This window comes from Urocampus carinirostris, chromosome 12 (assembly GCF_059441175.1).
Source record: "Urocampus carinirostris isolate Australia breed hairy pipefish chromosome 12, RoL_Ucar_1.0, whole genome shotgun sequence".
Lineage (NCBI taxonomy): Eukaryota > Metazoa > Chordata > Actinopteri > Syngnathiformes > Syngnathidae > Urocampus > Urocampus carinirostris.
Genome location: NC_142360.1, coordinates 17,550,864 through 17,566,257, shown reverse-complemented (window position 1 = coordinate 17,566,257; position 15,394 = coordinate 17,550,864). Strand labels below are relative to the sequence as shown.

Here is a 15,394-nt window from a genome sequence, read left to right as displayed (position 1 = left end):
AAAGCCACAATAACACAATAAATAAAGCACAGCAGACACGCACCACAAAACAACCATTTTACATATGAGCAATCATGCACAATGCTAACAAGGGTTCTAACCTGTTTGTGTGCCCGTGGTTGGCGGCATGGAGCTTCCTGATAACTTCCTCACTGAAGTCAAAATGAACCCTTCCTTTGCCACAAGGTGAACGCCGACGGTACATCGCCCCAACATTCGCATGCAGACACTACCAGGCACATGCATGGAATCCCAAACGAAGTAAAAAGAACGCTTCCAGACTAAGGCCATGTACCTCTCACTCAATCATAGTACATGTTTCAATCCAGTGTAAAAATAGGATCCAAAAGTTCATACTCAACTAGTCCTGAAACTGACATGGAAGCAATCCATCACTCACATGGCTAGTTAGCCAACATATCCAAGAAAATGGTAACAAATATTCAGATATCCTGACCCAAACACTTAAGCTCACATCACTTAATGCAATTCTTCTCTGAGCTGACAATCTTTGGCAAAGCCTGGAATTCCTAATGTGTGTGTGCCTGCCTATCTGCCCATGTGTGTTTTCCCTTCAGTGCAGGCCAACAGAGTAAAGAGGAGGCTTCAAGATCTGGAATGGATATTAATGGATTCTGGAGTCACTCATCACTCACATTCATTCCATTCACACAAAGCCGTGTGAAGACATCTAGAAACAACCTCCCAATATTGGTGCTGGTAAAAATCAAAAAACAAAAAACTCTCATGGCCTTTACACTTTTTCTTAATTTAAAATCAAACAGACGTTCCATCTGAAAATCTCCTCTTCTTGTCTGGTGCACGAGTTGATGGCATCTGGCACACTTGCAGGGGGTCACTGTGCCAGTGACATTTTACTCGAAACTACAGCAGAACAAATATCCCCAGGTAGTACCCGCACTGTCTAAAGCACAGAGTACAAGAATTTATCTTTCTTCTCTGAAATTCTTCCGGTCATACACGCAGTATTCACATCTGAGCTGTATTTGAAATTATAAGATGCAATACTGAAATCAGGGGGTCATATTAAATGCTCAAGTTTGGTTGTGTCTCACGACTCACTAGTAGCAGGTGTGTGACTAATACAAGAAACAAAAACCAATGAGAAATCATTATTAATGGAGCAAGCGTAATCAAACAGTTCACGCAAAATATGTTCTGTATATTTGCCTTCTTATTTGTACAATTATTTTTGCAATGCACCACGCATTATGATTTGTAGATCGATGAATGGACCCATGTGGGGGAGACAGGAACTGGAAGCTGGGGTGCTCAAAAAGAGGCATTGTATTTATCTACAAAAGAAGGTACCAAGTGGCAAACACAAACACAAAAACAAGGAAATGTCCAAGCAGACAATCAGAAACAAAAACCAAACCTGCCCTCTCTATTTTTCCCTCTCTCTTTTCCTCTATCCATCTCTGTCCCCTCTTGCATCATCTATCTTCTTTAATCTATCTTCTTCACTCTTACTCTCGTTTATCCCTTCTTCTCTCCCACGCCCTCTCTCCCTCTCTCTCTCCCTGTCTCCTTCCCCTTCGCCTGCTCTATCATTCTCTCTCTCTCTTGCTCTCGTCCTTCCCACTTACTTCCTGTCCCTCCCTCACCTTCCCCGTCTCTCCCTCAACTTCCCCTCTCGCCCTTTCTTCCTCTCTCTTTTTTTCTCTTGCTCCCTCCCAATCTATGTCCCCCCTCCTCCACCATTGTCCTCTCCCTTCAGTCGTGTTTCCTCCTCCTTACTACCCTCTCTTTCTTCCCTTTCCTCTCCCTTAACCTCTCGCTTTCTTTCTATCACTTTCTTACTCTTTCACTTTCCCTCTCTCTTTCTCCCTTGCCCATTTTCCCCCTCTCTTCAACTCACTTCTGCCATCTATCTCTATCTTTCTATCTCATTCCCACTGAAAAATAAGCTCTCATCTCCACAAAAAATAGTTAAACTGCTTATTAAACAATTCAGTAAGTTAAACCTTTTTCAAGAGATAACTTATCTTCAAATCACAGTTAACTCATTCAGTGCAATATCGTAACAAAAGGTTTTCCAAAGCATTGTCCCCGAGTGCCAAACTGTTTTAAAGACTCTGGCACATCTCTTCAATTATTGTCTATCCTCTGGGAATAATATGAGTTTGCTAAATCACCAGTAGATGGCAGGAGTGGCTTTGATCTTTCACAAATTGTCTTGTAGTTGAATAAATTGATTTTGTGAGCGCTCCTGCTCGCGGGGACAATTCTCAGTTCATGCATCGTTCATGCACAAGTTCAATGTTCTTGCATTAAAATGTTATTTTGCAAGCAAAGTGCCCTTGTATTTATGGAAATCGTTGTTTATATTGTTGATACATACAATAGCTATAGCCGTTTTCTTTAGAAGTTCTCTCGGAAACGAGTATTTTCATGAAACTTAGCAATGTTCAACTGTTGTTTACTACACAATGACAAAGGGTCGAAGCATACTGTGTTTTATAATGAAATATGAGGGTTGAAGCTTTCTTTAGATATGTCCTGTTCCTTTACAGCCACAGAGCTAAATTATCTGTAGGCCTTCAAAAATGAGTCAAAGTGGCAAAAAATTGGCCGTCACCAGCACTTCCCAAGTGAAAGAAAGGTCTGGTACTGAAATAGTTCATAAAACAGAGTAAAAATAAAACACTTTGAGAGAGGCAACTTGTTGCCAAATATCAATGTATTTAAAAAAAGCATGACACACATACATGTACTTACACAAAGGTTGCAATATGGGGCTTTCAACAAACACATCACTACTCTCAGGCAACCGCTAAACGGCGCCATGACACTTACAGATGGCTTTGGGGGATAAATCTGACCGTTTAATACTAGTAAAAGCCACAAGATGGCAGTAACTCGCAGTTTCTGCTCACCTTTCTCAGTCAGGCCATGAATTTCACATTAAAGAGGCGGCAGGCAAGATGGACAGCCAGATGGGCCACACAAAGCATCATCAAAAAGGGATTCGCAATAAACGACAGCTATGACGGATCCAAGCACTTTATCAACTAGATGTAATGCATTCGGGGGTTCCTGGGGACACAACCCTCGTTAGAATATTCCAATGGCTCTTAAAATCTCACGCAGTATTCACAAAAGTCGATAAAAGTCTGTCTCAAGTGTCAACATTTGAACAAGTTTCCTACTTTGTAGGAGAAGTTGATGTACCGTAAATTCCGGACTATAGAGCGCACCCGATTATAAGCCGCACCCACCACTTTTTAGGTGATTTGCCACTTTTGTACTTACACAAGCCGCACCCATGTATAAGCCGCGTGCGCCCCCATTAAAACTTGTGACACAATCACAAGTTTAGCCCATACCAGTAAATTCCATGATTGTAACTTGGTTTGAACAAATTTATTGACACTAATAACAGAAAACAATCATGACAATCTCAACAGCAATTAAGCACATTCACAATATTATATTCCAATATGACGTTTAACTACATAGATAGTACACAATCCTAGAACCACAGTCGGCATCATAAATGGAAAATGATACCCGTAATTAACGTATGATGCAGACTTGTAAAGTCCAGGTCCCGTTGAAAGTTTGAACAAATTTATTGACACTAATAACAGCAAACAAACAATGTGAAGTTTGAACAACCCCTCTCGACAATCTTAACAGCAATCAAGCATATTCACAATTTCGTTATGTCTGGCAATATGACGTTTTAACATTTTTTTCTGACATTTTTAACATCTTTGTTAGTGTCAACAGATCCGTCCAGGACAAAGCCCCACGATTGATTTTTGGTCAGAACAAATCCATTGACACCAACAGCAGCAAACAAACAATGTAAGGTTCGAACAACCCCTCTCGACAATCTCAACAGCAATCAAGCATATTCACAATTTTGTTATATCTGACAATATAACGTTTTAACAATTTTTCCTGACATTTTCAACATCAATTAAGCAATTTTGTTATATCATATCCCAACAATCCAAGGAAACAAAATGTATATTTCCAAAGTTAAGGGTGGGAAAAATATATATCCACTATTGTCCGCTGCGACAACAAACAGATCTACCGGTAACTCAGCTTTACCCCACTTCCCATCAGCCCGCGTTTGCCCCCCCCCCCCCCTTCTATTTGATTCGTCCGTAGAACACATAACAGAATAAATCTCTAAAATAAATACATTACAAAAATATACAGTTGCAAATACATATTATACATGGTTACACATATTTACGAAGAAAGACGGTACACCGAGAGAGTTTTCAAAGCTTTAATAATAATAATATAACTTTCATCCCAAACTGTGCCTTTGAAAGGTACCAACACGCTAGTAGGATCACGCTCGCAATGTATCAAACGTGCCTTTGAAGAAAAAGAATCCCATAATTTTGAAATTCCTGGTAGATCGTCTTCAACTTCTTCCTCATAACTATCGCCATCAAGGGCGTGTTCCTCATTATCGGAACGTACCCTAACTTTACAGACTGTGTATGCTTAAACTTAGAGGTTGCAGTCTTTCTTGGCGCACATATTCTACTGGTCTTAATCTTACCTTTTATACTCCAGCGCCGCTGGTGGCCGTTAGAAAAATTCCATAAATTGTCCGCTTCACTGAATAAGCCGCAGGGCTGAACATTTGGGAAAAAAGTAGCGGCTTATAGTCCGGAATAAACAAATTTAAGTGGATCAATAATTTTTAATATAGTTCACTGTTTATCTGCATGTCACCAGCAAATTTGAATACATTTACAATTTGATACCTTGGTTTTCATGTTAGGGAAAGCCAATGGGAGGAATATCTTGTTCTTTATTGTTTAATAGATACTCTGAATAAGGAGAGAAAGCTCCGAAAATATATTCCAAACGGTACTCAAGACCTTCCCCTGAGCCCGCCCTCTCAATTAAATTTCCTAGGTTACAAAAGCAGATCAGCCCAAAGAGGTGTGGAAAAATCAAATAATAGCAAGATACTTGTCCGACAGTGACAATGACGTTAACGGTTCATAATAATGAATTCAAGAATAACAGTATGCAATATTTGTTAAAATAATGAACTGGCATACTATGCATTTCCCTTTGCGGGTGTCCAAAATTAAAAATTAAATATGCTTTCAATTACACAAGCCTAATGGCCTGGCGTTTCCTGGCTTGGCGTTGCCAGGCATTCTGCTAGGGCAAAGTTAATTGGGCAGTGGTTTGTTGAAAAAAATGCCAAGGGGCCACTAGTGAGTGCCAAAGAGGCTCATGGCCGGATATAACTCCGCTTGTACACGAAAGCAGATGCTTATAGATTTTGTTGGTATTTACTAGGGGTGCCTTGATAGAAAACCTAGCTAGAAACTCTCCCAGAAGCCTAAAATACAACTGTCTTCATTTTCACGAAAATCGGTTTAGTCGGTACAGAGCCTATAGGCCACATACAAACACATACAAACGCACACAAACGCATACAAACTCATAAAAATACATACAAACACATGCACAAACACATGCACAAACACATGCACAAACACATGCAAAAACACACACACACACAAACACACACACACACACACACACACACACACACACACACACACACACACACACACACAAGAAATTTAGTCTTAAAGTTGACACAGCCATCTTGTTTTCTCTAGAGTGTTGAAGGAACACATAACTTAAAACATGGCGAACACCATAACCACAACATGCGATGCAGCTTTGAAAAAGACGGCGATTGTAATTAAAACAACAATTGTTTACCACTCATTTATGCTTGGAGAAATTTGAACGTTGCTTCCACAACGCTGAGTAATTCTCAACAAAATTACCAGAACTGGGCTTCAAAAACCCGTCACCTCTATGAATAATTAACAAGTAAACAAATTTGGTAAAATGTTTTTTGGGGTGCCGGTATTCCTCGGATCACAGCTCAGAAATTCAAAGACGAGACAGGCTATCTTCAAAATGCATTGTCTCGGAAAATGATTGGAATATACCGATTACATTTTTATAGATTTTATGCAAAAACCATGTACTATTTCCTCACATTTTGCATGGTTTTGAATTTGGGAAGACCTTTAACTACAATCTCCATCTGTTTCGAAGCTGCCGCATATGCTGTGGTAATAGTATTCACCGTTTAACAGTGTTCATCCAATGATGTCACAGCTCTAGAAGATTATTTTTAATACCTATAAATGACATAGAATCTGGCAAAAAATAATCCATCTGTTAAATGATGGATAATTAAAAAAATAGATTTTAAAAATCTATTCAATGATGGATATTCGGTTTTGGCCTGTGCTAATCAAACAAATGTAATTAACGATCAATGACAATCAAGATTTCAAATTCTAAAACTGCCATTGTGATGTCAGCCTTGCTGACTGTCAGAGTGAACATTGATTGCTTCATTGAAGTAAGCCCTGATGGCCTAATAGATGAGGCCTCAAGTCCCAACAACAGTGTGTTACCTTTTCTATTTTTAGAGAACAGCTCTGGAGAACTAGCAAAACACCAATAATCTCATCTCATCTCATTAGCCGTACCGCTTATCCTCAGTAGGGTCGCGGGGGGGCTGGAGCCCATCCCAGCAATCATCGGGCAGTGGGCAGGGGACACCCTGAACTGGTTGCCGGCCAATCGCAGGGCACACAGGGACAGCAATAATGTGACAGGCATTTCAAGTCGGATTGGATTTATCTGATCCGCAAACCTAACTATGGCACCCAACACTGAAAACAGATTTATTGATCATCTGTGGCTTAATAAGGTTGTTTGCGGCGGAAAACCAAGCCTAGAAAAACAAGGCAGAAAAAACATGGAACGATAAGTCATCCAAGAATCATAAAACATCGACATCCTTTGATGAAAAACTTGTTATTTAGCTATCTTTGGTGGTAGAGTGCAGCTTATTTCAGGATCAAAACACATCTCCAAATTCAATTTGACAACAATCATGCCCAGGAGGTATGGCTCCTTTAAACAGAACCTACAAAAAAGGATACAGGAAAGGGGGAGATTTTTCAAACAAAAGTGGACGGATAGGTCCTGCTTTTTGCTGAAGATTTAAAGCACATCTGAAAACATATTCCAAACGACGGGATTTCGATTAAAATCCCAAAATCCAATGAGATGTGCTCAAAACATCAAAAACAGAATACTGCACAATAATTTGCAAGATCCTTTCAACTCTTATTCAGTTGGAATTTAAATATAGTAACAAGTGTGGGATTGACCACCCAATTTTTAAGTTAACAAAACTACTAATCACGCTTTCCACTGAAAAGCTTACATAGGTATGCAACAAAAGTATTACGAACTGAAATAGTAATAATTCTCAGGGAGAAAACTTAGAAAGAGGGACACAAAATAACCAGCAGTCTGACATGGAGGGAGTTTGAATGGAAAGGTGTTACTTCGATGCACCCTCTATCACTTCAAAATAAAAGAATACAAGCAACATATGTTGGCGGAACTGTGGTAAGGTGGAGGATTTCACGCATATTTCACGCATATTTTTGGGGATTTCCCAGAGTTAATAAATTACTAAAGAAGTATTCAGACAGAAATGAAAATTGATTTAAAATTTATATATATATATATATATATATATATATATATATATATATATATATATATATATATATATATATATATATATAATATGTCTATATATATATATATATATATATATATATATATATAAATAATATGTCTTTTTTTCAAAAAGTAATCAGATTATACAAAGATAAACTTAAATTAACCCTTTTTAATGAAATAGAATCCGAAAATACGGCCTCGACCAAACCTTCTAAATTAAACCACATACAAAATTAGCATTGGATAGGCCTCAGTGGCCTAATGGATATGGCATGTCCTGCTAAGTCAAAGATTGTGGGTTCAAGTCCCATCTGGGGTGCAACTGCTTATAAAATTATTGAAAGGCAACATTGAAGAGTGTTTTTTTTTTTAAAAACAGGTTTCTGATCACCCATGCCAAAAACTTTCTGTAGATCCAAAGCTGGTGCTGGGAAAGTATAGCTCGCAAGCAAGTAATGGCTCTTTTTATGAATACACCTGGCTCATAGATAAAACAAGGCCCATAGTAATCTTCTTTACGAATAACCAATTTTAATGTATGCCAAGCCAAAGCAACAGAGCAAGACATTTGTTCGCTCCAAAATATATAGGGTGAAGTAAACTCCAGTTTGCACTCACGGTGTTACACCACGGACCTATTTTGGCTGTATCCTTCATATGGAAGCTCAATATACAATCTATGTTCACTGGTGATTCACTTTATGATGAAAACCCACAGAACAAACTGTAAACACCCAAACAAAATGCCAGCCAAGCACCCAGAGCAATTTGACTGGCTGAGCGGTAGGGGTGTGCAGATCTCTCCACACATAGCGCACTCCCCTCAATATATCTGTATCTTGCTCGTTTTCAGTGTTTTGTGACATTTCACAAAATAACTCTGCCAGCACCTTGTTCAAAACCATAATTTATGACAAAAGCGAGGGTCAAAACGAGCCTTAATGATCCTAAGTAACTACTGGAGGGAGACACATTTTAAGTGGTATATTTCTTAATATAGGCTCTGGCCTTTCATAGCGCTTTGAGTCATAAAGGTTACAGATCCTTGATCCAAGGCAATGGAAGAGGAAAGTTTACCACTTTGTGAACAATTGGAGGAAAGTTTTATGTGTCATGCCTTCTCACACCTTACCTGCACGTGATGCAAAACTGAAATTTTCAACAATAGTGTGCATGTCTTCTGGTCAGCAATGATTTCATCAAGTCTTTTCACAGCATTTTTCAAAAAGGAAATCAATTTTTTGTAGTAAATTAGACAAAATTGGACAGTTTTCTGCAGCACATCAAAGAAAATCTCAAGCCACATTGGTGGTTGAGAAGCATTGATTTAACAGACTGACTTTCTAGTCTACCATCCAGTTCTCTATGGAGGAGGAAATCTTTAACAGCAGTCACTTCTTAAATCAGCAATTGAGATAATCTTTCACCAACATAAGGCAAACATTTTGGCTGAGGCACAACAAAGTCCAAGAGGGCGTCCACTACTTGTTGAGTATGACATACCCAACCCAGGAGTGACGACGAAGGCAAAACGGACCGATGGGAAGTTCCAGGCCGGATGAAGCCATCACCTTAGTTGTTATGAGCCAAATAATCCGAAATTCTTCTGTCTTGTATGTGTATTGCTTGCTACAAGTCTCCACTTATTATTTGGGTGGATTGATTTTTCACTTTTGAACGTACACAGCCGGTAATAAGGAACACATCTTGGAATGGAGTAGCAGATGCTGACAGAAAGGAGTCACTCCATTGTACTTCCCAATTTAGTTTCATGAAGTGTTGGAGATTATTTTAAAGATCTCTCAAGGAAAACTTCTCCGAAGCTCAATACATCAACGAGCCTTGGCATAAAACAAAATGATTTACCTCATCAGGTTCATCAATACCGTTTTAAAAAGCATGAAACAAAAAAAGTTGAGATGATTCCGTAGGAATGCTGATTTCTGCTCTTGGGAAGTCTTGCAGGACCCAATGCAAAATATCTTCAAAGGCCATTTTACCAAACAAGGGCATAGAATCCAAATGCACATTTCTACACAATCAATCAGTCCTATCTTGGTCAGAGCATTCCCAACGTACGAGAGCTTGTTATGCTGCATGACTCCCTCTGAAACTGACACTGTTTCTTGTGCTACCCTCGGCCCCGGTTTGGTGGACCACGTACAGGTCACATTTCATGGATGATCTCTGATCCTTCAGCTTCGAGTAACCAAAGAACTGATTTAAGTATGTCTACAAAAAGCAAATGTTTCCTGCCCGAATACGACTTGAAGAAATTGGAACACCACCGTCTGCCGTACATTAGATACTATACATTATAATCACGTAAGACCAATAATCAAATGAATCGGATGCTAACTTTATATCAAGAAAGTATAAAAGACATATGATGCTAACTTTATATCAAGAAAGTATAACAGATTGGGAGATTTATTACTGTGAAAAAACACAACTAATCAAAACCAATGCTTAAAATGAAAAAGTGTGTGTGCTGAACAAAACATCTAGGTTTACCCGCAAACAGAGTGACAAGAGTTGAGCAAATATCCATCAATCTATCTACCTTGGTCATATCCCTCGAGAGGGGTGACCGACAGCAAGACAAACACATACACAAAAACAAAGAAAATAAGCAAAAAACACACACGAAAATTTTTGGGGACCATGATCAAGCCAAATGCCCAAACACCCAGACAAGTTAAGCACCTCGGCACCCAAGTTGGTCATGCTTTCGTCCCTCCAGATTCAAAGGGACACAAGAAAGCGGCCGTGTAACTCGGGTCAGGGTGACACAACACACTCTTCGGTTCAACAGCAGGGCGCGACAGTTTACACTGGTTTACCCCTGCCGCATCATACAGGTGCCCTGCCCATCCATTAGAACACGTCTAAACATCCCACTATCCTTTTTGTAACATGATAAGATGATACGAGACTAATTTAACTTTTGGCGTAAAAATGAGATTTGAGAGCTTTTCATCACATATGAATTGTTTTTATTGTCAACAACAGCATAGTGAACATTTTTCACAATGAGATTAGTTATGGCACTCCAGGATAATCACGTAATAAAAACTTAGAGCTCCAGTGTGTAATATTTGACCACTAGATAAATGCCGTACAAACATGGCGGCGACTTCTAGTTAGGGATTAGACTACATAAAGGAAATACGAAATTCTCATCCAATGATTTTTAAAGAAAAATACAATTGGTATGATCGATCATGTATTTTTGCCTATTATTCAAATCAATGCTTTTATTTACTGAATTAAAGTTTTTTTTTGTATGGCGCACTGTCCCTTTGAAGACCAAAACAGAATACAGAGAATGTCAGGATAAATATGCAAATTTTAAGCAATGTAAAACAAACATGACGCAGGTTTCCTCACAGAAGACGATTACGCTAAATCTAACCCTTGGGTGAACGTGAGGGGGAAAAAACGACTAGATAGGTTGTAATTCTTTCAAAATCTTTACGGATATAAAGTTATCATATTGTCATATTCCAGGTACTCTTTATATAACCGATTTATGGCATCATGCTGTTAGTATTTGTATTTTGTATTTTGTTTCGCTGTATCTCTGTGTGGTGTGGAGGCTGCAGCGCTACCGACTGGGGTAGTGTGAGGAGGGTAACGAGGACAGCAGAGAAAATAATCGGGACTACACTTCCCTCCATTCAGGACATTGGCCAGAAGCGCTGCCTATCCCATGCTAAGAACATTACCGGGGACCCCTCTCACCCCCATCATGGACTGTTCACTCTGCTAGCCTCTGGGAAGAGGTTCTGCAGTGTGCGGTGCAGGACCACCAGGCTCCGCAATAGTCTAGTCCCCCTGGCCATTAGACTGTTAAATGGTCAATCTAACATATAGTTAACTTAAATCTAAACGGCTGCTAATCTGACTTTTTGCACTACTGGCAGTTTTTTATAGCTTGCCACTCATTGCACATTGCTCTCTGCACTATGGTAATTACAGCGTTATTGTTACAGTGTTAATGTTACTGTGTACCTGACTTGTTAACCTGACTGCCCATTTTGCACATCTGGTTAGCTACTCTTCTTGCACTATCGGCACTATGGTAAAATACTATACGTAGCCAATTACAATACAACTTTATTTATATCTGTACATTCAAGGAAACTGTGGGGGTCAGATGCATCGACATTTCGTTCTGTATACACGTGTACTAGAATGACAATAAAGTAGATCTGAATCTGAATCTGAATCTGGAAGAGCGAATAGTAGGTCATGCATCCGAGGGTTAAGACAAAACAAATATGACGCAAATTTTCGTCATTGGAGATAAAGGATTTTATACAATTTGACTATAAAGGATTTTATACGATTAACTCATAATGCAATGAAGATTTTCACCGAGTGGGCTTTAGTTCAATGACAGGGCGGGCTGTTCGAATTGCATAATATTTTGTCTAGTTCTGTTGGTAACAGGACGCATGAGTGTGCTGACACAGAATGTTCCAGACATCAAAGCTTTGTGTTGTGAAAACGGTGGGCGCAAAACAACGGCTTGGCACGCCCATGGGAGGAGCCAAGACGCCATCCTGCAGGGAGACGTGAGCCGATATGAAAAAGCTAAAGGACTTCAGAAGAAGGCTTCACACAGACTCCAACGTCACTTCGGCCGTCTTCGATGGAGTACACTTAGTTAAATTATTAAGGAAAATAAATCTGCCCCTGTGTGAAAATGTCGGCTTTCCTGTTCATTTTTCCCTCAAGAAACGAGCACGCATAAATTGTTGGGTGAATGTGGGCTGTGTTTGGTTAATGGAGTCAGATAACTAATTCGAACAATTAGGTAAACGGTACATTTTGATAATTAATTCCCAGAGATGTCAACTATAGTTTGTAGCATGGATAGTAAGCCAGCTAGCTCGATTGAGGATTTAATGATGGCATATTTAGGACCTTTACAGGGAACAAAGCAAACATTTTATTTTAGGAAAAACAATCATTTAAAACAACGGGGAGTACTCAGTACGAATATTAGTAATACTGGACACATGATTTAGTTAGCATCGATCAACTGTAAAATCTCAAGTATTGAATATATTTAGAAAGTTTTTTGTAATTCATCATTGCCATGATTACTGTAACTTAGCCCATAAGACAATTTTTTTTTTTTGTGAGTACGTTTCACATGTTTAGAACGTTCTCATGCTTTAAGAGAGTGTTAAAGACATCATATTGACTCAATACAGACGGCTATTTCTTTTCCAATGTTTCCTTGCTGCTAATTAGTTATTGGTCAACAATTTTCATTGAGCTATTTTCCTATCTGTGTCAAATCCTGACAGCAGCAGTGGTCAAGCAGTGAAGTTCACAAAGTCTAAGGTCAAATATTGTGTGAACAGAGTATCAGTGATAAGACTCCACTAGCAGCTTGGCCACCGACAAGTGGACACAACGTTTTTATGGTTCTTCGTGGGGTACTCCATTGATCTCACACTGTGAGCACTTTCACGGCTTTGAATGTTCCAGGAGCTCTCTCGCTTCAACACCAACAACAACAACAAAATCAATACTCTATTTACCTTTCTATTCAAATGTCATAACATGCTGTGAGGACAACTAAACACAGTCAAATATATCACATTGTAGTATATGTAGCAATATCAGTGGTGTGCAGTCAGGGGAGGCAGATGAGGATGTGCCTCACCTTACATCATGAAAAAATAAAATCAAAAATATGTTAAATGGTTATATTCATCCTGACGACCCTTGTAGGGATAAGCGGAGTGGAAAATTCAGTGTGTAAGTTATTTCTCATTTAAAATTAAAATTTGAGGATTTTCTTATTCAAAATCACTGCATTTTTTTAATATGTTAAGATTTTTTTTTATACAATTAGTATGTAACATGTCACTGTGCCTAGCGCCTGCAGATGCAGAGCGAGGCATGCAATTTACTTCCTTTTGGCAGAGGGCAAAGGACAGACCAGGAATTTTGATTTGGTGCACACTACAACCCTTAACAATAAAATAAGTGATTGTATTAGCAAGCTGGGCCACCATGCGGAAGTACAACATGGGCCAGAAATGAGTTTAGACAATTTAATATCTGTATTGGAGCGTGGTTTTGAACCACAGTTGGTGTGAGACAAGAATGCATTCTCTCTACAACTGTATTTAACATCTTCCTGGACAGGATCATGTCTGAAGCTCTGGAGTAACATGGAGGTACAGTCAGTATTGGGGGACAGAACCTCACTCACCTCTGTTTTGATGATGATATTGCCGGATTGGCAGAAGACAAACAGGACTCAGAGTTCTGGTCAATCGCGTGGTAAAAGCATCAAGCCAGTATTGGATGGAAATCAGCACAGAAAAAAAACAAAAGTAATGACCGACAATCCCTAAGGTATCACCACAAACATCAGCATCAACCACAGAGAGCTAGAACCTGTCACCAAATTTATATATCTTGGAGCTGACATATTAGAAGAGCAGTCAGAATCAGAAATCATGCCAAGGACAGTTCAAACAACAGCCGCACTTGCCAGACTTAAACCCATCTGGAGGGACAAGAACATAGCAGTGAAATCAAAGATCAGACTAATGCAAGTGTTGGTTACTGCCATCTTCCTCTACGCTTGCAAGGCATGGACTCTCACAGCAAAACTGAAAAAAAAAGGCCATGGAGATTCAATGCTACAGGAAACTTTGAGGCATCAACTAATTCGCCCATGTGACTAACGAAACGGTGCGCCATAACATCAGATGGCACATTGGACCCTACGAAGGACAGTTGTCAACTGTGAGCAGACGGAAACTTCAGTGGTATGGTCACGTCACAAGGCCATCAGGACTGACCAAGATAATTCTCTGGGGCACAGTACGAAGGGGCAGTAAGAGAGAAAGACCGAAAAAGAACTGAGGAATGGACTGGTGCCAACTTTGCCACAACGCCAAAACAGGCCAGGAACTGTCAACAGTGGAAAAACTGTCCAGAGTTTCTTCCTCATTGGTGCCTTATGACCCATGTTGTTAAGGGATCCGTTAACCGTGATTAGCCAGCTAATAGTGAGACAAGCCATTTTTTTTTCTTGTTGCATCGACTTTTCTTCATGCTTTTATTCAAAAGGAACAGTAGGCAACACATTATTGATGCTGAGTGAGAGGAAATGCCGAGTGAGCAGAGTTGGGTAGGGTTACTTTAACTGGATTACTTTCAATTACTTTTGGATTATTCAATTACCAAATATGCTAATAAAAGACAAAATAAACTAAATATGAATAAAATTATGACTCACAACACGTGGTAAGCTTTCTCTCCTGGCTTTGATCTCTTTGATCTCCGGCAAAACTAACATAAAATGAGACAGAAACAAAATGAAAATAAATCCAAAGACCTTGCTAACATCATTTTTGCCGTTCCAGGTATTCCGTTACTCCCCAAGCCTGCTCAAAATTTAGTAATTTTATTCCTATTTAGTTTGTTTTGTCTTTTATTAGCATGTTTGGTATTGGAGTAATCCAAAAGTAATTGAAAGTAATCCAGCTAAAGTAACCCTACCCAACCCTGCGAGTGAGGCACGTAATCCCCTTGCTTCATGGCAGAGGGCGATAGTGAGACAAATGATTCTGATTCGGGGCACACCTCAGCCCTAAAAAATATGATTTGTGATAGTATTAGAAGGCTAACAGCAAGTAAAGCTATCCAGTAAGTTCTTCTTTCATGATGGAGTATTACCTTTATCCATTTTGAAGTCAAAGTGAGGCAACAAAAACGTGTTTCCAATGTTTAAGTTCTTGCTTTGTTGCTTTTTGATGAATAATATGTA

The 15,394-nt window shown here is 39.2% G+C and overlaps 1 protein-coding gene across 3 annotated transcripts in view; it reads right to left on the bottom strand.

The window, feature by feature from the left end:
* pde4ba (phosphodiesterase 4B, cAMP-specific a) overlaps positions 1 to 15,394 on the bottom strand; it is a 201,962-nt gene that overhangs the window by 93,773 nt on the left and 92,795 nt on the right. Inside the window, exon 1 of one of the 3 annotated variants that reach the window (XM_088350232.1) lies at positions 102 to 584. The exons of the other annotated variants lie outside the window; for them this stretch is intronic. Coding sequence (XP_088206358.1) covers positions 102 to 205 — 104 coding nt within the window. The 5' untranslated portion in view covers positions 206 to 584. Of the gene's footprint in view, positions 1 to 101; positions 585 to 15,394 lie in introns of those variants that run through there. 3 annotated transcript variants of the gene reach the window in all.